Below are 24,413 nucleotides of genomic sequence, written 5' to 3'. Positions count from 1 at the left end.
AAGGTGTCCCTGTTGGGGACGGGATAGGTGGATCGTGCAGAGGTCTGGGCCTGTCTTCATTCCTGCAGTGGAGTTGATGGGTTTGTGAAAGAGGAAGTCCAGGACAGGATCTTGGGGGGCCCTGAACCACTTAGGGGTGGTTCAGGGAATCAGAAGTGGACCACACAAGTCTTTGACATGTAACAATGGGCTCTCCTGAAAGCTGTTTTACTCTAAGACATTGCCAGGTAGACTGTGTTGCCTGAGAAAGAGTTACCATATCTAGCCAAATAATTTGCTCATGGAAAATTACGTAATAGGAAAAAATTACTTTGTATATTATTCAAAAAACAAACAAACAGTAAATCAAAAGAGAAATATAGGGATTTTTAGCACCTGTCCCATGGCCTGGGTCTGACCTTCCCCCTCACACCCCTGTGGTACCCACACAGCGAACCCATCCTACGTGCCCCCACCCCAGTGCCAGCCGGGCGAGTTTGCCTGTGCCAACAGCCGCTGCATCCAGGAGCGCTGGAAGTGTGACGGAGACAACGACTGCCTGGACAACAGTGACGAAGCCCCGGCGCTGTGCCGTGAGTCACCCTCCCCACTGCCGGTGGCCAGGCGGCAAAGCACCAGATGTATCTATATCTGCGTGGCCTAGAGACCCCACTCTCTCATTGAGCCCTGGCCCATTCCCCCTCTCCAGACCAACACACCTGCCCCTCGGACCGCTTCAAATGTGAGAACAACCGGTGCATCCCTAACCGCTGGCTCTGCGATGGGGACAATGACTGCGGGAACAGCGAGGACGAATCCAATGCCACCTGTTCAGGTGTGGAGTGGGGCACAGCCGTGGGGAGCCTGGGAAGAGAGGAGCCTCAGGGAAGGAAAGAGTGGAGCCATGAGTCCAGAGCAGAGGGGAAGAGTCCCTGGGTGGGATGTGGGGTCTTCTGTTCCCTGCCAGGATAGACAGACTGCAGAGCTGGGGGTACAGGGAAGTAAACAGATGCAAGTCGAGGTGGAGATGAGGAGAAACATGATGGAGCCTTTTTCCACAGGTCCCAGAGATCTCTTGGGAGATGGGGTCAGGCAGCAGCAAGATTTGGGACACTAGAGAATAACATCTCAAACAGATGGGCAAGGGGGAGGGGGAGGGGAGGGGAGGACATGAAGAGAGGGACTGGATGATGAACCCTATACCTCACCCACCCCCAGCTCGCACCTGCCCACCCAACCAGTTCTCCTGTGCCAGTGGCCGCTGCATCCCTATCTCTTGGACCTGTGACCTGGATGATGACTGTGGGGACCGTTCGGATGAGTCAGCCTCATGTGGTAAGAGGAACAGCAGGGAGGTCAGGCAGGCTGAGGGAGACACTGGGGAACCTGTGTAGCTGGTAGCCTTCGTAAGTTGTCTCTGTGGCCTAGGTGAGTTTGTCTGCAGCAGGAAATTAGTAGCACCGCCATTGCCACATTGATTTCGGTGGGGGGGAGGGGGGTTGTGTTGGTGCCTAGCAGGGGTGAGTGAGCAAACTGCCGATGAGCACCTCTCCCCCATCTGGCTCTCCTTCATTTGGTTCCTGCTTGTGGAATGGTCCCCTTCACCACCTGCTCAGTGTGAGAGTGTGTGACTCTGAAGGTCCCATTCAACTGTTCTTTCTCTTTCTCTCTGACAGCCTATCCCACCTGTTTCCCCCTGACTCAGTTTACCTGCAACAATGGCAGATGTATTAACATCAACTGGCGATGTGACAATGGTAAGAGCTTGCCTTCCTCTTCTTGCTGTAATTCCTAGGAAAGCCCAAAGCTATAGCCAGGCCCCAAATGGAGGCAGGCGAGATCTTAGACTCTAGCCACAGTTCTCTGTAGTGCACTGAAACCCTGAGGACTTGGCTAGGAGAGAAGAGGAGGAGCCAGAAATACCATGGGGGCACCAAGGTGGTTGGAAGGAAGACCCTACTGTTACATCATCCCTGCCTTAGCAGGACAAGGCTGCCCACCCTCTAGTAGGACTCAAGGGGCTGAGGAGAGTTGAGCGAGGACTAGAGGGACTAAGGAAGAATCCTAGGACCCACCCTGTTCTCCCTACATCCCCTGTCTCTTGGGGTTCTTACTGCATGCTCCAGGCTCTGGGCTTCAGGCTTGGAAGCACACCTGGAGGTCAGCCATGGACCAGGTGATGTCAGCCCTGAACCACAGAGGCTGCAGTGTGTGTCAACACACTGTGATTGTTGTATGTGCTGTTTCGGGCACTGTCCTGTCTGGCGTGGTGTGGTGTGGTGTTGTGTTGTCTGGCGTGGTGTGGCGTGGTGTGGTGCTACCCAGTGGCTCTAGCCCTGGGTCATATGTGAGGACAGGTTGGGTCAGTACCACATCTCCCGACTCCTTGCTGCGTCTCAAGTGCCAATGGTTGCCCTGGCGGTTTCTGTGTTTCAGAGAAGGATTGTGGGGACGGCTCTGACGAAAAGACCTGTCCTGAGCCTGCCGGTCAGTGCATAGAGGCACATGCACCATCACCCCAGAGCCCCAACAGTCTCAGCCTCCCCAGTCCTCTAGACTCTGTGGCCCAGAGCTGCCAGGACACACACAGACGAAAACAGCAGAAACAGGAATGGGTGTTACAGGGAAGAAGCATCAGGGAGGGCTCAGGGGACGTTTGGAGGAGAGAAGTGACAGGTGATACTGAGGAATCTGAGACCTGGGGAGGAAAATGAAATCCAGCTAGAAGGAAGGGATGGGAACATGCTCCAAGAGAGCCTCAGTCTTGTGGCAAAGAGTCACCCTAGGGCTTAGGAGGCAGGAAGTTCACCCAGATGCACTTCAGAACAGTTCCCTAACTTCACTGGCAGGCAAGCCTCAGGGAGCCAGCACCCAGTTCTCAGGGTGTGGCTGTATAAAGGCCTTTCCAGCCCCACTTTCCTTTCTCTTCCAAACCAAAGGAACCTCTGCCTAACCCCTGCAAAGTAAGCAGTCCCTGTCCCCACTCTCAGCTTTCTGAGACTCAGGGAAGGGCCTCCTGGAGTCTACCCACTGCCCTCCCCGCCCTGTGGGCCATGGTGCATGCTGCAGTCTATGCAGTTTCTGTGTCTTTTCTGTTTGTTATTTTCTCAGTGGGGGTGGGGCGGGCGGTGGGTGGGAATGGGCGCAGAGTAGCCAAGCTGGGGTCACAGAAAAGGCTGTTCCGCTGACCATGTCCTCAACTCTCCCATCTTCCCTCCCCCCAGACAACGACTGTGGAGACAACAGTGATGAGGCCGGCTGTAGTCACTCCTGCTCCAGCACCCAGTTCAAGTGCAACAGTGGAAGATGCATCCCTGAACACTGGACCTGTGATGGGGACAATGACTGCGGGGACTACAGCGATGAGACACATGCTAACTGCACCAACCAGGGTGAGCACTGCGGACCAGCGTTCAGGCCCATCCACCTGTGCCCATGTCACCGCTCAGAGGCCCTGAGATTGCTAAGAACTGCCCCGTGTCCTCGAGGAAACTCTAGTCCCATGGGAGAGAGAGAGATTGCTGACAAATTATTGCCACACACTGTTAAGATTGAGGGGCTGGTAGTTGGATGGCCTGAGGTTTCAGCTCCAGCTCTGTGGCTTATTATCTGAGTGGCCTTGGGCAAGTTACCTAATCTCTGTGGGCCTCTGAGTTTCCTCTTCAGAGCAGGGTAAGAACAGCACCCGCATGGCACTGCTGACAGGGAGGTTATCGGCGCAGAAGTGGGGCACAGGGAGAGCTGTCTGGGAAGTAGTGGATTGACAGGAAATCTAAGCAGGTACAGTGGCTGGCACCTACAATCCCACCACTGGAGGGGCTGAGGCAGGAGGATCAATTACTGAGAGTAGGTCAGCCTACGCTAGGGAGTGAGGCCTGTCTCCAACAGAAAAGAGAGAAGAAAGAGAACAACGGTTTGGAAGCAGAGACAAGAGGCTCCCAGTGCCCAGATTATGGGACCTCTTGGGGGAGGTTGAGTTTCCTGGTGGGAGGACACAGGTCCTTTCAGGCTGTTGGCTTCTTAGCTCTTGTCCATCGCTGCCATGAAAAACGACAAATATGAGAAGTGCCTTTTGTTGTTGTTGTTGTTGAGACAGGGTTTCTCTGTGTAGCCTTGGCCCTCTTAGACTCACTCTGTAGACCAGGCCTCACCTCAAACTCACAGAGATCTGCCTCCCTCTGCCTCCCAAGTTCTGGGATTAAAGGTGTGCACCACACTACCTGTCTAAATTTACTGGAGGTTTTGGGGTTTGTTTTTGGTTTTGGTTTTTAAGTTTTGGTTTTTGGTTTTTAAGACAGGGTTTCTCTGTATAGCCTTGGCTGTCCTGGACTCACTTTGTAGACCAGGCAGGCCTCGAACTCACAGAGATCCACCTGCCTCTGCTTCCTTGAGTGCTGGGATTAAAGGTGTGTACCACCACTGCACAGCTAAATTTACTGTATTTTAACACTGGCATATTAATTTCCTAAGGTTTCTGTGGTGTAGTACCCCAAACTGAGTGACTTAAACAACAAAACTGAACTTCCACACATACTATCCTCAGCGCTGGCTCCTCCCCAACCGGTGAAGGAAAATACCACTTGCATCTTCAGAAACCTTTGGCTTTCCTTTGTTCAAGATGCTTTATCCTGTGTCTGCTTTCATCTTCATGTAGTATCTCCCTTGAGTATGTCTGTCCCTGGATCCAAATCTTGTGTGGTTTTTTCTTTTGGGTTTTGGTTTGGTTTGGTTGTTTGGGTTTTGTTGTTGTTGTTTGTTTTGTTGAGACAGGGTTTCTCTGAGTATCCTTGGCTATCCTGGACTCGCTTCGTCAACCAGGCTAGCCTCAAACTTACAGAAACCTGCCTGCCTCTGCATCCTGAGTGCTGGGATTACAGGTGTGCATCACCATGCCCAGCTTCAAATGTTTGTTTTTATAGAAGCAGTAATACTGTTAATTAGGCCTTACTCCAATGATTTCAATCTGCAAAGACAAGGCAGCCTTGAAGGTATGGTGGCTTCAGCATCTTTTTAGGGACTGTAGTCAGCTCATGACAACTGATAGGTCAAAAATATTTCCTCAAGCCTTGCATGGCCCATGGGCTGCCAGCTGGTCTCTGCCTCAGAGTTAGAATTGTACTGGGTGCCATTACAACTGTGCTTCCAGCTGACAGGCAGCACCAAGAGAGTCCCTGGAGGCTCAGGAGACAGTAACTGGGTCCTTGGGGTGACCTCTGAAAAGGGTTAGGGGGTCTAAGCCCTGCAGGCTGTGTGAAGCATTGCAGGGCTTGACCAACAAGCCAGGCAGACCTGAAAGAATGGGTTTCTCTGCATCTGGGCTTCCTCCTGCAGGCCGTAGGTGGAGATGGGGTGGGTGGGGCCCAGTGTGTGGGATCAGAGACCTGATTGGTCGTGATAGTTAACCTGTGGCTCTGAGCTAGCATGGCCTAGGACCCGTCAGGAGGTGGGCCCAACTATAGGTAAAGGACACTGTAAGCCTTCCTATAGGGGTAGAGGGTGGCTTGGAATCTCTGGAGGTAAATACTGAAGGAGAACCTGAACACTGAGGTGTGGGCTGGGTAAGCCTGTCAGATGGGAGCCACCTTGTGCTCCCAAGGGAATGAGGCTACGCAGGAGGTGTGAGAGTCCAGCAGAGGCCTGACCTAGGGCCATTGGGCAGCTTTGGGAGATGGTATGACGCTGGTGGTACTTTTGCAAGACAACTCTGGGAAGAAATTAGATTGCTCTGAACTTCAGGCACCCTGGGTAAGGAAGGTCAGATCATAAGCAGCTGCCGGGAATTGAGATGTGTGAACAGAGTGGGCACACCATGGCAGTGGGAGACCTAGCCCCACTACCTGGCCATCCATGCTCACACTTGGGTGGCGTTTCCACTCTGCTGCTGGCCTACAGTGTCAGGAGGGATATAGGACAACTGTGATGGACGGCTGAGCTTGTGCCCCAACACTGCCCTCAGGCTACACATGAGGAAAAAAATGCTGAGACCTTCAGATCCCTCACCCACCTCTGACCCATGCTCACTCTGCCTCCCACTGTTTCCCTCCTTACTCTGACTCTATTGGCCCATCTCAGAGGCTTCACACTGGCTGTGCAATTCCACATATCTTCGTGGCTCACTCTCACTTAATTCCTATCCCTGCTGAAGTGATTTCTGCTCAGAGGCCAACTGTCTTATCTGAGGTATCATCTCTTCAGGCTGGCACCGTTAAACATGTGCCATTGCCTACACTTAAAGCCTAGATCTATCTCCCTCCACTAGGCCCAAAGTTATGTAGGGGCAAAGACCTGGTCTCAGTGTCTGCCAGCCTCTGGGACAGTGCCTAGAACATAGCTGGCACTCAGTGAGCATGGAGTGAGTGAGGGAAACAAATTAGTCTGGCTGCATTTGAGCTCTGTCCTGACAAAATACTCAGCCAGTCAACATCTTGAGTGTAGAAAAGGGTGGTAGGTAAGATGGTCAGTGTGTCTTTGAAGGTGTGACATCTGACTGTTTTGATGAGTTAATGCTTTCGAGCTGTCAGCGGCTCACAAGACGCTCCTGGCCTCCTCAGCTTAGCACCCATGCTAGACAGAGGTGGTGGGAAAGGTCTGTCCCAGAGTGCCTCTCCCTCCTGATGCACCCCACCCCACCCCCATGTCCTCCAGCCACAAGACCTCCTGGCGGCTGCCATACTGATGAGTTCCAGTGCCGGCTCGATGGCCTGTGCATCCCCCTGCGGTGGCGTTGTGATGGAGACACTGACTGCATGGACTCCAGTGATGAGAAGAGCTGTGAAGGGGTGACCCATGTTTGTGACCCAAATGTCAAGTTTGGCTGCAAGGACTCAGGTGAAAAGAAGGGGGTCTAGGGGTGCATGGGTAGGAGGAAGCCATCTTGAGAAATTAATCGTGGTGTAATGTTGTGGGGAGGGGGCAGCAAGAAATGGCCAGAGTGTGCATGAAGGACTCTGGGAACCCAAACCCTGGGCAGAATTGAGCATTGCACCTTCTGCAGGCCCCTGAGATCTTAGTTACCTGTGTGGATTTGACAGAAAGGGTTTTGAGGTTCATAGCAGGCTGCAAAGCACTCCAGTAAAGATGCTATTAGATAAGACCACTGGGTCTGGGCAGGGCACAGTGAGTCCCAGTCTCCAGGAGCCTCACACTGCGCCCTTCCCTTCCCGCAGCTCGGTGCATCAGCAAAGCATGGGTGTGTGATGGTGACAGCGACTGTGAAGACAACTCAGACGAGGAGAACTGTGAGGCCCTGGCCTGCAGGCCACCCTCACACCCCTGTGCCAACAACACCTCCGTCTGCCTGCCTCCTGACAAGCTGTGTGATGGCAGAGATGACTGCGGAGACGGCTCTGATGAGGGCCAGCTCTGCGGTGAGGCCCCAGCAGTTCCTGGGGCATCTGTGTGGAGGGCATCAGGGTCAGGCAGGGCAAGTCTGTAGGAGGGGGCCTGGGGCAGGACCATGCAGTACTCAGGGTGATTTCAGAGGCGTTCATTGGTCTAGGGCTTGCCTTGGCCCTGTGTGAAGCGTCCCACACTCCTACAGCGTTTACTCTACAGAGTGACCCAAGGAGGCAGCGACAATATGTCACCAGAGGAGGCACAACCCCTTTAAATAAACTAGTCCAGGGTCATTCCCCTCTGAAGGCCATGGCAGTAGGAAGCTGTTAGGACTCCTGCCTGGAACAGGCTCTCTCACTCAGATCAGTGAATAGAGAGGCCAGGCTGGAGGGGAGGCACAGGGTTGAGACTTGATCTGAGCTGACTTCGGGAGGAGGGGAATTTAACTGGCTCCCAGAAATGGGCAAAATGTACAGAATGAGTGAGGAGGTACAGGGTCAGAGTCAGGGAGGTCTGAGCAGGCCAACCTCACTTTCCCAGAGCAAACAGAACACCTGACTTCTGGGAAAGGGAGGCGGGAAGGATAAAGCCATCTGACTGGCCCAAAACTGCTGATGCATTGGCAGCAAGATCATGGGCTCCAGGGCATGCCAGGGGCCAGGGCATTCCCCTCTCTACCCACCTTCCCCCACACTGTACCTGAGCAGGGAGAGATCAAAGAAAGAACCTTGCTCTAAGGACCCTCCTAGAGAGGAAGTGAAATGGCTAGGTAGCAGTCGTGGACTCAGAGGGTAACAGGGACATAGAGTGCACCGAGAGATGGGAGGAGATGATGGTCCTAGATGTCAGGTGCTGGTGTCCCAATCCTGGTCCTGAGGGAGCCTGGGAAGGGAGCAGAGGCTCAGCAGGACATGTGGGTCAGCTCCAGGCTTAGACTGGATACAAACAACTTGAAGGCTCAACGAGGCCATGTCCTCCCAGATCTTGACCCTGGACCTGTCCCCTACCTGTCCCCCCAGACCAGTGTTCTCTGAATAATGGTGGCTGTAGTCACAACTGCTCAGTGGCCCCTGGTGAAGGCATCGTGTGTTCTTGCCCTCTGGGTATGGAGCTGGGACCTGACAACCACACCTGCCAGATCCAGAGCTACTGTGCCAAGCACCTTAAATGCAGCCAAAAGTGTGACCAGAACAAGTACAGCGTGAAGTGTTCCTGCTACGAGGGCTGGATCTTGGAGCCCGATGGCGAGAGCTGCCGCAGTCTGGGTAAGACACACTGGAAAATAGCAAAATAGCTGGCCAAGCAGGCCTGGTCGTGTCCCTAAGCTCCACTGGGCTGGGCTAGCCTAAGTGGCCAAACACAGAAGGCCGGCAGAGACCATATATATAATATGGCCTGGACAGGGTGGCACAGAGGCAGTAAGTCCTTTGCTGACCTGACTACATTCCCCCCCACCAGACCCCTTCAAACCATTCATCATCTTCTCCAACCGCCATGAGATCAGGCGCATTGACCTTCACAAGGGGGACTACAGTGTCCTCGTGCCTGGCCTTCGCAATACCATCGCCCTGGACTTTCACCTCAGCCAGAGTGCCCTCTACTGGACTGACGTAGTAGAGGACAAGATCTACCGCGGGAAGCTGCTGGACAACGGAGGTGACTGCTGAGCCTGGGAGCGGTGCCAGGATGGCACACAGATGGCATTTGGGCACTCAGGTCACAGACCCAGATCCAGGTGTCCCAGAGCTTAGGCTTCAAGGGCTCCCACCCCCAACTGTTAATTGGGTTAGATTTTGCTGTGGGTCTCAGAGCCTGATGCCCCGTAATTATCGTTGGCATTGCTGCTAGCCTGATAATTAACGAAATGATCACCCTTTCTTTGGAATGGCCTGAAGCCTGGCTACCCAGTCTTGGAATCTCAGGCTTAGAGGAAAAGTGCCATGTAGGGATGGAACACCTGAGCCTCTGTCTCACAGTGGCCTGAGCCATCAGTATCGAGCATCTAGTGTATACCAGGCACAGGACATAGCAGTGACCAAGACAGACAGTTATAAATTATGTGTCACGGTGGGTCCCTGAGGAGGTAGCATCTGAACAGAGGCAAGAAAGAACGTGTTTTAATAAAAGAGTTTGCATTGTTTAATATGGAGGAAACCCGAAAACATCTCAAATGTTCATCACCAGGAGAATAGCTAAGTAAACAGACCTGCTCACCACATGACAGTCTGTAAAACAAGACATGTGGGTGTATTAATGTAGAGTATCTTCAGGACAGTGTATGGGTGATTTCTAACATGTTCCGTCTTGCTCATACTGTGCCCAACATGTTCCCAGAAGCTTCCAGCTTCCAGCTTCCAGCCTCTCTGACCGCCTTTCCTAGGCTACCCGCATCAGAGCACTGCGTGCAGAAAGTGGCTGCCCTCCCCTGCTCCTCCAGGAGCCCCCCCCTTCCACCTACCTGCTGGTGGGAAAGAGGCCAGAGAAAGGAGAGTAGGGTGTTGGGAAAACCATTCCTGGGAGCTGGGCCCTTAGTGATCTTGGCAGAAGCGTCAGGGTGAAGGAGGCTCACTGAAAGACCCTGGGATCCGCACCTCTGCCCTGCCCTGCCTGACCCCAGGAGTCTGTGACCATGGGCAACCTTCTCTTCCTAGCCCTGACCAGCTTTGAGGTGGTGATTCAGTATGGCTTGGCTACGCCAGAGGGCCTGGCCGTGGACTGGATTGCAGGAAACATCTACTGGGTGGAGAGCAACCTGGACCAGATTGAGGTGGCCAAGCTGGATGGAACCCTCCGAACCACTCTCCTGGCGGGTGACATTGAGCACCCAAGGGCAATTGCACTGGACCCTCGGGATGGGTGAGAACTCTGCCCATCCCCCCAGCCCTATGTGACCACGGGGCTGCTCTGTGTGGCCACAGCCCTGCCTGACCGAGGACACTTGTCCTCTTGGTACCGTCGGTCACCTGGCATGTTTTATCTGAAGTGCTATCACCTCCAACTTTGGCCCTGCTCACTCTTTCCTTAGGATTCTGTTTTGGACAGACTGGGATGCCAGCCTGCCACGAATTGAGGCAGCATCCATGAGTGGCGCTGGGCGCAGAACCATCCACCGAGAGACGGGTTCTGGGGGCTGGCCCAACGGGCTCACCGTGGACTACCTAGAGAAGCGCATCCTCTGGATCGATGCCAGGTCAGCAGCACTCTCTGCCAAGCAGGGCTGAAGCAGGGCACCCAGGCAGGGGAGGGGCTGGGGCCGGCAGGAACATGGGGGAAGCCAGCACTATGAGAGAGGGGCAGGGAGACTGAGCAGAGGGGAGGGTTGACACCTGCAGCTCTCCACCCTCCACTCTGCTTACACCCTGCGTCCTCACACCCTGCCCAGAATGAAGAGAGGGTGCCTGTTTCTAAATTGCAGCCCTGGCAAGGGAATCCAGAAGACTCCCTTGGGGGTCATAAGGCTGGAATCCCAACCTTGGATTTATCCCGCACTCCCAACCCCACAGTCTTACATTCTTTCGTTAGTTACCTGGCAGTCCGCAGCAAGAGGAGTTACCTGTGTTGGGAGGGCTGTTGGCAGGGTAAAGGGGGGGATGGGCACCTGGGTAGGGTACCTTCCTGAGATCCTCACTGTTCCCTCGACCACACCCTCAGGTCAGATGCCATCTATTCAGCACGGTATGATGGCTCCGGCCACATGGAGGTGCTTCGGGGACACGAATTCCTGTCACACCCGTTTGCAGTGACACTGTATGGGGGGGAGGTGTACTGGACGGACTGGCGAACAAACACACTGGCTAAGGCCAACAAATGGACCGGCCACAACGTCACTGTGGTACAGAGGACCAACACCCAGCCCTTCGACCTGCAGGTGTACCACCCCTCCCGGCAGCCCATGGGTAAGGGACCTGTGCCTGGCAGACCGTTGGACAGGAAGGGTGCCGATAGCACGGGAGGGGTGTGTGCTGGCACAGGAAGGGTGGGCTGAAACAGGGCAGATGCTGAGAGAATGCTGGCACAGGAAGGAGGAGAGTTGGAGTGGCATCGAGGTGAGGGGAGAAGGCAGGTGGGACCCAACAAGTCACAGGACGTTCCTGCTGTCTTCTCTCTGGGCCAGCTCCAAATCCATGTGAGGCCAATGGGGGCCGAGGCCCCTGTTCCCACCTGTGCCTCATCAACTACAACCGGACTGTGTCCTGTGCTTGTCCCCACCTCATGAAGCTCCACAAGGACAACACCACCTGCTATGGTAGGAAGCCACCTTCCCCAATGGGTAAACTGAGGCTGAGGTCAGAGAGGTCTGAGGTCCCTACTGTTAAGCAAGGGAGTGACTAGGAGGCGCTCCAAAACCTAGCAATGTGGGAAGAAGCCACAGCTGCCAGGACCTGACATACATGGCACTCGCTGCCTATTTGGTTCTCAATCTGTGGGTCACAACCCCTTTGGGGGTCAAATGGCCCTTTCACAGGGGTCACAGATCAGATATCCTGCATATCAGATATTTACATTATGAGTCCTAACAGTAGCAAAAATTACAGCTATGAAGTAGCAATGAAAATGATTTTGTGATTGGGCAGGGCCGGTGGGGGGGGGGCTCCACATGAGGAACCTTATTTAAGGTTTGCGGCATTAGGAAGGTTGAGGGCCACTGTCGTAGCGGAAGGCCAATAGCATGCTGAAGGGGGGAGGAGGGTACCTAACGTTGGCAGGCAGGAAGCCTGAAGGCAAGGGACTGCCTTCAGTGACTGGCCTGCGCCCCACAGAGTTTAAGAAGTTCCTGCTGTACGCACGTCAGATGGAGATCCGGGGTGTGGATCTGGATGCTCCCTACTACAATTACATCATCTCCTTCACGGTGCCCGACATCGACAACGTCACGGTGCTGGACTATGATGCCCGAGAGCAGCGTGTTTACTGGTCTGATGTGCGGACACAAGCCATCAAGCGGGCCTTCATCAATGGCACAGGCGTGGAGACGGTCGTCTCTGCAGGTGACCCTGTCCCCTAAGGGCCCAGGGCTCACACCAGTCATGTCCCGGTGATCCTGATATTCTTTCTCCAAACCCTGTCTCTGTTTAGTGCTTAGCCCCAGTTTCTTGACTTCCTGTGCCCCAGAAACCACATTCTCCTCAGATACCAACCACCAGCTCCTTGTTTGTGCCCCCAGACTTACCAAATGCCCACGGGCTGGCTGTGGACTGGGTGTCCCGAAATCTGTTCTGGACAAGTTACGACACAAACAAGAAGCAGATCAACGTGGCCCGGCTAGATGGCTCCTTCAAGAATGCGGTGGTGCAGGGCCTGGAGCAGCCACACAGCCTGGTTGTCCACCCACTCCGGGGGTCAGTCTGCAACCCAGGGCTGGGGAACACCCCTGTGAGGAGGATGAAGGGAGCTCTTACCCTCTCTCTCTTCATGGCACTTTTCCCAGCAAGCTCTATTGGACCGATGGTGACAACATCAGCATGGCTAACATGGATGGCAGCAACCGGACTCTCCTCTTCAGCAGCCAGAAGGGCCCCGTAGGTATGTGCTCGCCCTGCTTGCTCCGTGGGCCTCTAATTCCCCAATCAGGAGATGCTCCCATTGTCTCTGGTGGCCTAGGCCTCTCCCAACCCCAGATTAGTGCCCATTCTTGTCCCACCTTGTCCCAGAGCCACACATCCCTAATGCACACTCTGTTCCCGGCCCCAAGTGTGGCCCTGGTGCCAGGCTCCAGGGCTGTGACATCCGCTCCTCTTCCAGGCTTGGCCATTGACTTCCCTGAAAGCAAGCTCTACTGGATCAGTTCTGGGAACCACACGATCAACCGCTGCAACCTGGATGGGAGTGGGTTGGAAGTCATCGACACCATGAGGAGCCAGCTGGGCAAGGCTACCGCGCTGGCCATCATGGGTGAGGGCAGGGATGGAAGTGGGGCGGGCTGGGCACAACTGGCTGGCTGGTGGCAGATCTCTTCTTGGCTGCCCTCCACCCACCCCTCAAGCCTAATGACTTCTGCGGGAGGGCTGAGGGGAGGGCCTTCCCAAAGGTCTTATTCCCTCCTGTTGCCCCAGGGGACAAGCTGTGGTGGGCAGACCAGGTGTCAGAGAAGATGGGCACATGCAACAAGGCTGACGGCTCTGGGTCCGTGGTGCTGCGGAACAGCACCACGCTGGTGATGCACATGAAGGTGTATGATGAGAGCATCCAGCTAGGTAGGCGGGGGTGGGGGGGATGTGGTACCCAGAGGGTGTGTAGCATGGGGTACGAGAGAGGCTGCAGAGCTGTCCCCATGAGCAGCCTGCCAGGACAGTGGGCACAAAGGGTGGGTTAGGCTCCATCCATCACCCACACAGGCTGCTTGTCCTTATCCCCACTCAGGTGTCGTGTAGACTCACAGTCTGGGCAGAAAGTGCAGGAGCCTAAGAAGTCAAAAGACCTGGGAGTTGGGTTGGGTGGGACCCTGACAGGTCCAAGGTGAAATCAATGACGAACTTGTCCCTGGGCAACCCGAGCCTGTCCTCCACGAAGGCCATCTCACCCTTCCTTTCTGTCCACTGCCCTTCCCCAGAGCATGAGGGCACCAACCCCTGCAGTGTCAACAATGGCGACTGCTCCCAGCTCTGCCTGCCAACGTCAGAGACAACCCGCTCCTGTATGTGCACAGCTGGCTACAGCCTCCGGAGCGGACAGCAGGCCTGCGAGGGTCAGTTCCAGCCAGCTCCCCCAGCCTAACCTTGACCCCTCTCACCCAACTCCTACCGTGCAGTTGGGAAACACAGCATGCATCATGCATCCCCAGGGGCCTTCTGTGTTACGTTTACATGGCTATCAAGTGCTGCTCTTCAGGGTACTGTGCACAAAAGCTTGAGCCAGAAGATGGGGTCAGCATAGCGAGAAGCTGGACAGCACAGTAGCTATGACCATCCAGCGCCTGTGAGGTTTTGGTGAGGTAGACACTGGCTGATAGAGGCAGGCCAGCTTGGAGGAAGAGGTGCGCTGTGCCCTGGGTTTATGGAATGGGTGTCTGACTTACACCCCCGCTACACGTACACTCATATTATACAAGAGGCAAGAAATGTAGCTAAACAGTAAAGTTCTGGGGCCCCTGAGCCCTGCTGTGGGCAGAATGTGGGAAGGCTATGATAAGGCTATGAGCTAGGGTGCGGTTCCTGTGGGTTCTCATCCAGGAGTGCCTGGAAAGTGGTGTTTGGAGATTATCCTGTCAGCAGAAGGTTCCCAGAATGGGGGAGAGAGAAACCGAGGCAGTTAGACCAGTTAGGAGACTATTAGAAGTGTGTGTGGAGGCCCGAGGCTGGGCTCACAGCTGGCTTGCAGGGAAGGGGCGAGACTGGAGGAGACATTTCACAAGAACTTGCTAATTTGCAGGCTAGCCCTAGTAGAGCACTTTTCCCCAAAGGGCTGTGCCAGAAACCTCCTGCTTTGATGTGGGTGGGTGTTACAGACAGGAACACTGGATGAAGTGGCTTTGTTGCAAAGCCACTCAGAGTCCTGAATGTGCCTGTGCTCACTGAGTGCATTTTAGGAGAAGACTTTTAGTGTCCGAGGTTCCCTAAATGCATTTGACCTTGACCATGTTTTTTGTTCTCTCTCTCTCTTTATTTCTTTCTCTCTCCCTCTCTCTCTCTTTTTTCTTTCTCTCTCTCTCTCTTTCTGTTCTTTCACAGAACTCGGGCAGCCAAGGCCTAATAGGGGAATTCACGTGGGCACACATTGTATCAAAGAGACAGTTAGATAGTAGTACCCCCTAAGAAGTGGGAAAACCTAAACAAGGCTGGCACAGGGGCAAGCAAGGTGCTAGGAACTTTGTACTGGGAGAGGATTTGGAATAGAGCAAAGGCAGGACAAAGAGAAACGTAAGGTCCCAGCTTCCCTTGAGGGCCATGGATGGAAGACTCAAGGTTGTAATGTGTGCAGGGCAGAGTGCTGATAAAGAAATGTTGGTCTCTTTCTGCCCTCTAGTGGTGATTGGTGGTTCTGCAGGTGGAGCTGGGCACTTGGAGGCCCTATCCACTCAGGTGCCATCTCCTGTCCAAGCCCCAGACCTCAAACATGGTGTGTGCTGAGGTCAAGGAGATGGAAGAAACTGTCAACGGGGAAGCAGAGAAAAACAGCTTTCGGGTGATAGGAGCAAAGCTCCGCCAGCAAGGCTCATGCTTGGCATGTGCTCATGTTTTAGGTGTGGGCTCTTTTCTACTGTACTCTGTGCATGAGGGGATCCGGGGGATCCCACTGGATCCCAATGACAAGTCAGATGCCCTGGTCCCAGTGTCGGGAACTTCGCTGGCCGTTGGAATCGACTTCCATGCTGGTGAGTGGTGGCCTTTGGGGCGCGTTCATCATGGGGGTGACACTCCAAAGCCTTGAAGGGCCGCCCAAACCACTGTAGCAGCTGCCTCGCTCCCTCCTGCCTCCCTCTCTTCCAAGCAAGCACCTGGCATCGCCAGCCCTCACTTGGCACTATGTTGACCGTGTGCGAGGTTGAGCCCCTGCCTTGCCTCCTCACTGACTGGAATTCTCTTGTCTGCCCCTCTGCTTCCAGAAAATGATACTATTTACTGGGTGGATATGGGCCTGAGCACCATCAGCCGGGCCAAGCGTGACCAGACGTGGCGGGAGGATGTGGTGACCAATGGCATTGGCCGTGTGGAAGGCATTGCAGTGGACTGGATTGCAGGTGAGGGGGGACAGGCTGGAGGGGAGAGGCACGGACCTAGGGGACATGAGGTCTGAGAAGGTATGGGCAGGAGCCCGTGGGAGCTGCGGGGAAAATACAGGTGGAAGGGGACCAGGCACAGGCTGCCTGCCAATCTCTGAACCTACCTACCCCCTCCTCAGGCAACATCTACTGGACAGACCAGGGCTTCGATGTCATCGAGGTTGCCCGGCTCAATGGCTCTTTTCGTTATGTGGTCATTTCCCAGGGTCTAGACAAGCCTCGGGCCATCACTGTCCACCCGGAGAAGGGGTAAAGAGCTAGACAAGCTGGCTTGAACCTTTTGACCACAGTATATACTGATGAGGCCCCAACTCCTACACGGGGTGGGCTCTGACCCCCACTTCCATCCCTACCCCACAGATACTTATTCTGGACTGAGTGGGGTCATTACCCACGTATAGAGCGGTCTCGCCTCGACGGGACGGAGAGAGTGGTGCTGGTCAATGTCAGCATCAGCTGGCCCAATGGCATCTCCGTGGACTATCAGGTATGGACATACCCTGGAGCTAGTGGAGTAGATGGTCCTAGCCATGGGCCTTTTTCTATCAGTTTCCCTGTGGGTAACCAGAATCCCTGTGGGTTAGCTGGGGGCCAGGGAATGTCACAGAATCTCCTAACCCATTCATCACCTAGAATAGTAATCTGCCCTGGGGTGGTGCAGGGTGGTCCCTCAGAAGTGGAATTTGAGAAAGCTGGGTGTAGCAGTGTATGCCCAACACACAAAAGGATGAGGCAGGAGGATTGCTTCAAGTTTAAGATTGGACTACCCAGGAAGACCTTGTCTCAAAAACTTGAATGAATGAAGAAGAAAAGAGGCTGAAGTGGTGTTTGCCTACATGGCCCTGGGTTTAGTCTTCAGTGCTGCAAATGATGGCAATAATAATAATAAATAATAAAAATTAAAAAGTGGGGAGTAATGCCTGGGATACAGATGCTGGCTAGGAGATAGGGCCCTGAGGTGAGCTGGGTACTTCTGGCCTGCAGGGTGGCAAACTCTACTGGTGTGATGCCCGGATGGACAAGATCGAGCGCATTGACCTTGAGACGGGTGAGCACCGTGAGGTTGTCCTGTCCAGCAACAACATGGACATGTTCTCCGTGTCCGTGTTTGAGGACTTCATCTACTGGAGTGACAGGTGAGGGCTGTGTCCTGCTTCTCTCTCTCTCCGTTCTGGTGGCAACCCAGTCACAAACCTCCCTCCTCCAGAACTCACGCCAACGGCTCCATCAAGCGCGGGTGCAAAGACAACGCCACAGACTCCGTGCCTCTGAGAACAGGCATTGGTGTGCAGCTTAAAGACATCAAGGTCTTCAACAGGGACAGGCAGAAAGGTGAGCGCTGGGCAGAAAGGGCAGGAAGAGGACAGCATTGCAGCAAGGGGGACCAGTGAGAAGTCAGAGCCTCTGGGGCTCTTCCCAGTGACTTACAAGAGCTGGGGGCAGGGAGGAAAGACAGAGCAGCAGTGCAGGTCTGGATATCTGTCGAGGGTCATGGCCAAGCAGGGCTCGGCTGAAATTTCCCACTGATCCCAGAGGACAGAGGCACCCAACAGCCTTTCCCTACACTGCACACTGTCCTACCTTCTGATGCTCTGTGCCCCAGGTACCAACGTGTGTGCGGTCGCCAATGGTGGGTGCCAGCAACTATGCCTGTACCGAGGTGGTGGGCAGCGAGCCTGTGCCTGTGCCCACGGCATGCTGGCAGAAGACGGAGCCTCCTGCCGAGAGTACGCCGGCTATCTGCTTTACTCCGAGCGGACCATCCTGAAAAGCATCCACCTGTCTGATGAACGCAACCTCAACGCACCGGTGCAGCCCTTCGAGGACCCAGAACACATGAAGAATGTCATTGCCCTGGCCTTTGACTACCGAGCGGGCACCTCCCCGGGCACCCCAAATCGCATCTTCTTTAGTGACATCCACTTTGGGAACATCCAGCAGATCAATGATGACGGTTCGGGGAGGACTACCATCGTGGAAAGTGAGCCAAACCTGAGTCCTCCCGAGAAGTGTTAGTGGGTGGTCAGCATGGGCTCAGCTGCTTTGAAATCCACCTGATGTGTGGTCCTGAGGCAGGGTTCTCAACCTGTGGGTCATGACCTTTTTGTGGGAGTCGAGTGACCTTTTTACATGGGTCACATATCAGATATCCTGTATGTCAGATATTTACATTACAATTCCTAACAGTAACAAAATTACAATTATGAAGTAGCAATAAAATCATTTTATGGTTGGGGTCACACAACATGAGGAACTGTATTAAAGGGTCATGACGTTGTGAAGGCGGAGAACCGCTGCCCTAAGGGCTAGCCAGATCCACTGCCGTTGTGGTCACCTGTACAGTTTTCTTCACTGGAGCCAGAAGGAGGCCCTTCCTTCCTTCCCCTGGCTTCATTTTGCCCCAGGAGACACAGCACAGGCAGCAGATGTGGGTCTAGGGGCAGCTCTCATCACACAGGCTTCAGTAACTCCAGAGAGCTTCTTACTGCGGCCTCAGGAGTCAGCCTCTCAGAGACGCCATGAAGGCTGAAGTCAGCAGCCAGTGGCTCTGCCAGAGCAGTGAAAGCCACAGAGCCGCCCTGGGGGTTCAGGGGGAAGATAGCCTTGGAGACCTCTCAGTGCTGTTCTTTTTTTAAACATTTATTTATTATGTGTTCTGTCTGCATGTACACCTGCACGCCAGAAGAGGGCATTGGAGGATAAAGATTATTGTGAGCCACCATGTGGGTGCTGGGAATTGCACTCAGGACCTCTGGAAGAGCAGCCAGTGCTCTTAACCGCTGAGCCGTCTCTCCAGCCGCTTTAATGCTTTACTCTTTCTGTTTTCTCAGCTTCAGCTTCAGGCTGTCTACTTGAGATCCCTGACTCATCTGACCTTTCTTTCTTTTTCTGCCCCACCTTATCCCCCCTTTTAAAATGTTTTTCTGAAGCCACAGATGACCTTGATTTGAACCTCTGATCCTCTTGCCTTTACCTTGCCCTGCTCAGTGCTGGAGTTGTCCGGGATGAGAGGTGTGCACATATGTGGTGACCCCAGACCCATCCGTATGTGAGGCCAGTGCTGTACCACCTGAGGTTTATTCCCAGACCTGGTTTGTTCCTTTTCACCCAGCACATCCATTCAGTCCAGCCCTGAGCTAGATGCAGCATGTAGAGCAGAAAAAGAACAGACCTGTCCTTCAGACTCCTGGGACATTTTCTCTAATGTCCTGTCTGTGTCTAAAAATGGAGGGTCTGAGGGCCAGTGGAGCTCTGGGGTGGGGCTTGGGGGCAGAGCTCACTGGTGGAGTACCCGCCTAGCACATACAGGACCTTGGGTCCATCCCTGGCAGCTAAACTGGATACTCTTAATCTCAGCCAGATCAGGAAAGACTGGGAGCCAGCCCCTCCCTTCAAGCTGTTCATCCCACAGTGTTCGGCCTTCTGGCATCCACACAGAGGTGCACTGCGGAGCCACGAGCCTCCCCTGGCTGTCGCACCGCTATTCAGCCCGGTCTCTGCTTCTGCCTTTTAACCTGACCTTATGTCTGCTTTATAAAACATTCCGATTCAAGACCTCCGGAAGCAGGAAGCTTTCCAGTGGCCCCAGTGAGATTGAGCTAACTGAAGTCTGCCCCAGACATGAATAGGCAGAACCACAAGCATAGCTCCCAAAGAGTGTGATCATACATAGGCCAAGTGTTGTGGTCAGGGGTGGAGAAGGAAGGTGCCGTGGATCATGGCACAGGTAGTGTGATAAGGTGATGTTTGGAACAAGAGCCCTCTGAGTTGAACTCACAATTCTCAGTGGAATGGGGCCTGGTCATCCACTCAGCACCTGTCAGGAGTCTCTTCTGCTCTTTGGCTCCTCTCAACCCACAGCTGTTCCTGTCTCTCCACAGATGTGGGCTCTGTGGAAGGCCTGGCCTATCACCGTGGCTGGGACACTCTGTACTGGACAAGCTACACGACCTCCACCATCACCCGCCACACAGTGGACCAGACTCGCCCTGGGGCCTTTGAGAGGGAGACAGTCATCACCATGTCTGGAGATGACCACCCGAGGGCGTTCGTGCTGGATGAATGCCAAAAGTAAGCAGCTGGGCCTGAGGGGTGGGGATCAGTGGCCAAGGGGACAGCAGAAACTGCTCCAGGTAGACCCATGTGGGAGCAAGAGTAGGAAAAGAAGGCTCCACCATTTCTTGCTTCATGGTCTCCGTGAGATGCAAAGCCACTGAGCTTCAGATTCCTTTACCATACCTTTACCATGCTGTAATACAAGGATAGTTATCGAAGTGCCAGAACCTCAGGGAAGTGAGGGCCGTGGGGGATGCTTCTGGCTTTGTGACTGGTGCTCACCACGTAGCCATGTTCAAAGCACAGAGTTGGTACCTGTGACTCGGGCTTCAAGGATGGTTAACTGAGCTTAACCATTTGGAAGCTCTGGGCCCACTCAAGCCCCCAGCTAAGCAGAGGTCTCACTATCCATGAGCAACAGAGGCAGTGGCACAGGTCTCTCTACAGTGACCAAGAGGCATTGTGAAGGCAGTTGTGGGCACAGGGCCTCAAAGTGGGAAAAGCAAGAAGGGAGCAGAGCAGGAGGACAGATGGGAACTTCCACTGCCCTGGATGGCAGGCTGAGCAGGGTGGGAGAGCTGTCCACCTGTCTCCAGCCTGCCCTGTCTTTCCCCATTTTGCTGTATGGGCTGCATGAGCCACACCCTCTCCATAGCAGTTCTGGCTCACATCTGAGCAGCCTCCCCTCCCTAGTTCAGCTGGAGTTAGGATGTTTTCAAACAGCTTTACTAGGGAACTAAGAGGTAAATAATCTCCACGACCCTCATTTTTCACCTTGGCATAACTCTAGCTAGATCTAGCCCAGGAGACCCAACACCCCTGTTCTCTTCTGCCTCAGCCTGTCTGAGTGTAGGGACACAAAGGTTCCCTGCTTCGAGTTTGGTGACCTCACCTGTCTGGGCTGGTCCCAGGGCCTGTCCTTCCTGGGCCTCCAGAAAGGGGCTGTCATGCTGTTTTCTGCCATCTGAAAAGAGACATGCTCATTGTTGTCCACCAAGTTCCTCCTGGCTCAACCCAGGAAAATGCTCTCTCCAGAGCCCAGAGCCAGTGGCTTCTGAAAAACCAAAGCACACAGAGAATGGACTAGGCAACCAGAAGTGCTGAGGCCCAGTCTACTTGAGTTGAGAACAGAGGATTTCACAATTGTGCCAATGACCCGCCCTGGCTGGAAACCTAGGACAATATCCCCAGAGAGGCAGCTCAGGGCAGTCTGAGACATGACTAGTGGGCTCTAACACCCATGGCACACAGCACTCAAGAGATGTAAGATTGTCTTGGGGGCCTGGAAGGAGCTAGTGTGTCAGGATACAGGCTCAGGCGGCCGTGCTCCTCCTGACCCCCTGGAACATTAGTGGCCTTGGACAGGTGGACAGTTTCTATCTGCTGACCACCTAACCCAGGAAAGCCTCCCCTCTCCCATCACGCCATCTCACAAAGCAGCTTTGCCAAACTCTTAACCCACAGTGCAGCCCGTGTAAGCCAGTCTGATGATCCACTGTGAGTATGCTCTGGGATGGCCCTGAGTGTGTGGAAGTCACTGTAAGGCCAGGCTGACAAGTCAAGAAATAACACTCAGGCTGGGCATGGTGATATATGCCTATGATCTCAGCACTGGGAAGACAAAGGCAGGAACAATGGGAATTGAGGGTCATTATTAAGCTACATAACTAGTTGAAGGGGAGCCTGGAATGCATCAGGCTTTTTTTTGAGGGAGAAAGAAAGAGAGCATGCTGCAGCTCCTGCCCCAGGACCAGCTGAATGGGATGTCCTAGCCTGGAGTGGTGGTACACTTGGGAGGCAGAGACAGGAGATCTCTGAGTTGGAGATTAGCCTGCTCTACAAAACAGACAGAGCTATACAGAAACCCTTTTTCAAAAAAAAAGAGAGAGAGAGAGAGAGAGAGAGAGAGAGACCTGTCCCTGAGGAATAGACAGACCCTACAGGGCCTCCAAGAGGGAGGCAAAGAGTTGCTGTGAGTACATCTGAGTCGGTAGACTAAGGATGCAGCACACTTGGCCTAGAATGTGCACAGTCTGGAGCACAATCCCAGCATGGAATAAACCTGGTACATAGGCACATTCCTATGATCCCAGCACTTTGAAGGTGGAGGCAGGAGCATCAGAAGTAAGATAAAGGCTGGAGACCCTGTGTAGAGACGAGAGGAGAGTAAGCAGACAAGTTAGGACAGAGCAGGGAGGAGCTGAGGCGAGGACGGCAGGGATGGGGTCTACTCTGAACCAGCGTCTGTGTTCTTTTTGCATCTCAAAGGAAGGCGTGTGGATAGGGCATCACCACCCCAGATTAAGCGAGTGAATCTCGGTAATCAAGGCCCAGCACCCACATGCTGCCTGAGGGTAACCATGCCCACTGTGTTGCGCTTGATGCCTGCCCCCAGGCCCTACCACTACCCACAAACAGCAGGGCATGGCTGGGACTCAGACTCCAAACTCACAAATTGTGAAGAAAACAAAATTTGAGCATCTGATCCGTGCATGCCTAAGGAAACTCTAACGAGGGTTTCCTGGGTAGTTTGGTCAAGTTCCAGCTTCGGTGCAGAGAAGACAGTTAGCAATAAGTTCACAGAAAACTCTGTCATCTAGATGAAGACACACTGCTTAGGCCCACAACCCCCATGAGGCAGCAATGCTACCTGCCCCACTAAACAAGAGAAAACTAGGGCCCAGGGTGGCCAGGCAAGTTCTCTAAAGGCACCTAGTTGGAAACTGGTAGAGCCAGGGCTAGAGGCCGGGAGCCAGACACACTTGGCTACCCGGCCTCCTATCTCAGCAAATGCAAGTGGTCATTTCCCAGAGTGCAGTGTGTGGCTGTGGTTCACACAGTGAATCAGACCTAGCCATGCAGTAACTGGGCAACTGGGCTCCTCTCAGGTACCAAGGCCGTACTGGCTTTATGGCCGTCAGGCTGTGGTGCACATCCTGGGTTCCAGTTGTCTTGGAGGTTGGCCTGTGTTCTCTGAGGCAGACCCTTAGGTTCCCTATCCTTTTGCCCCTCCCCCACCAGCCTGATGTTCTGGACCAATTGGAATGAGCTTCACCCCAGCATCATGCGGGCAGCCCTATCCGGAGCCAATGTCCTGACCCTCATTGAGAAGGACATCCGCACACCCAACGGCTTGGCCATCGACCACCGTGCGGAAAAGCTCTACTTCTCGGATGCCACCTTGGACAAGATTGAACGTTGCGAGTACGACGGCTCCCACCGCTATGTGAGTCTGTGGGGCGCGTGGGTGAGTAGGTGGGGACCAAGTCAGGACAACCAGGCTGCCCAGGTACAGACCACCAAAGGGGGAGACCCAGCACATGGTGAGAAGAGCTGGGGGGACAAAAACTCCACCTGAGTTCTTAACTGTGGGTAGCCTTAGCCCTGTGGGTGCTGACGTTGCTTAGACAAGCGAGTAGGCAAAGACACAGCCACGAACCCTTAGCATTCTGTGACTTCTTGCTCTGCCCGGCTGTAGTGTAGTGATTGGTGAGGGGCTCCAGGACCATGGGAAACACGTATGCTCTTGTCTCCACAGGTGATCCTAAAGTCAGAGCCCGTCCACCCCTTTGGCTTGGCTGTGTACGGAGAGCATATTTTCTGGACTGACTGGGTACGGCGGGCAGTGCAGCGAGCCAACAAGTACGTAGGCAGCGACATGAAGCTGCTGCGGGTGGACATCCCCCAGCAGCCCATGGGCATCATCGCTGTGGCCAACGACACCAACAGCTGTGAGTAGGACCTGCCTCCAGCCTTGCCCCCTGCTGTCTGTGCCTTCTTGGGTGCGTGCGCGCGCACTCACACACACGTACATTACAGACTTCTCTCTCCCTGGATTTTATTATATGGATTTCTACTATATGTACACCTGTACATCCCTTGGACTTCCCAGAAACTCCAAAAGCTCTACCATTCCTCAAGCCCAGCTCCCTCAAGTCATCTGTGTACACACATGGCCTTGACATACTTGGGTCCATCTTGTGCAAACTGCACACACACACATTCATATTGCTTATGCCTCTCTGAGTTTGTCCCCATCCTTGGAGATCCTGTCACTCAGCCTAATAACTCCATCTAGTCAGAGCCACCCACATCCCAAACTGCACCTCACACCCACATGCCAGTGTAGCCTGTGCCCGCCCTCAACCTGTTCATGAACACACAGATATACAGCTGACCCTCTCGTGTGCTTGTGTGCAGCAGGCAAGCATGCATTTCACTAACAGGTCCAAGTTTCCCCAGTCTTCTGCCCGCTCCGTATGCACACCCTTGGCCACCTCCGCACACACAGATCTCAGAACTTCTCGACCTAGAATCTCCCCCA

The 24,413-nt window shown here is 54.1% G+C and overlaps 1 protein-coding gene across 1 annotated transcript in view; it reads left to right on the top strand.

The window, feature by feature from the left end:
- The window catches only part of Lrp1 (LDL receptor related protein 1), a 77,573-nt gene that overhangs the window by 33,958 nt on the left and 19,202 nt on the right, over positions 1 to 24,413 (top strand). The window contains exons 16-44 of the mRNA XM_055611970.1: positions 432 to 572; positions 689 to 814; positions 1,198 to 1,314; positions 1,656 to 1,736; positions 3,204 to 3,371; positions 6,625 to 6,807; positions 7,146 to 7,346; positions 8,334 to 8,579; positions 8,773 to 8,970; positions 9,966 to 10,170; positions 10,340 to 10,504; positions 10,966 to 11,210; positions 11,429 to 11,560; positions 12,075 to 12,302; positions 12,479 to 12,653; positions 12,743 to 12,837; positions 13,057 to 13,206; positions 13,368 to 13,508; positions 13,865 to 13,999; positions 15,494 to 15,625; positions 15,857 to 15,991; positions 16,153 to 16,282; positions 16,394 to 16,520; positions 17,018 to 17,169; positions 17,241 to 17,365; positions 17,637 to 18,014; positions 19,915 to 20,104; positions 23,111 to 23,315; positions 23,628 to 23,820. Coding sequence (XP_055467945.1) covers positions 432 to 572; positions 689 to 814; positions 1,198 to 1,314; positions 1,656 to 1,736; positions 3,204 to 3,371; positions 6,625 to 6,807; positions 7,146 to 7,346; positions 8,334 to 8,579; positions 8,773 to 8,970; positions 9,966 to 10,170; positions 10,340 to 10,504; positions 10,966 to 11,210; positions 11,429 to 11,560; positions 12,075 to 12,302; positions 12,479 to 12,653; positions 12,743 to 12,837; positions 13,057 to 13,206; positions 13,368 to 13,508; positions 13,865 to 13,999; positions 15,494 to 15,625; positions 15,857 to 15,991; positions 16,153 to 16,282; positions 16,394 to 16,520; positions 17,018 to 17,169; positions 17,241 to 17,365; positions 17,637 to 18,014; positions 19,915 to 20,104; positions 23,111 to 23,315; positions 23,628 to 23,820 — 4,899 coding nt within the window. The remainder of the gene's footprint in view (positions 1 to 431; positions 573 to 688; positions 815 to 1,197; positions 1,315 to 1,655; positions 1,737 to 3,203; positions 3,372 to 6,624; positions 6,808 to 7,145; positions 7,347 to 8,333; positions 8,580 to 8,772; positions 8,971 to 9,965; positions 10,171 to 10,339; positions 10,505 to 10,965; positions 11,211 to 11,428; positions 11,561 to 12,074; positions 12,303 to 12,478; positions 12,654 to 12,742; positions 12,838 to 13,056; positions 13,207 to 13,367; positions 13,509 to 13,864; positions 14,000 to 15,493; positions 15,626 to 15,856; positions 15,992 to 16,152; positions 16,283 to 16,393; positions 16,521 to 17,017; positions 17,170 to 17,240; positions 17,366 to 17,636; positions 18,015 to 19,914; positions 20,105 to 23,110; positions 23,316 to 23,627; positions 23,821 to 24,413) is intronic.

Source organism: Psammomys obesus, unplaced genomic scaffold, assembly GCF_907164565.1.
Source record: "Psammomys obesus unplaced genomic scaffold, mPsaObe1.curated_primary_1811, whole genome shotgun sequence".
NCBI lineage: Eukaryota > Metazoa > Chordata > Mammalia > Rodentia > Muridae > Psammomys > Psammomys obesus.
Note: the sequence above shows the minus strand (reverse complement) of the source record. Positions and strands in the feature narration are given on the sequence as shown.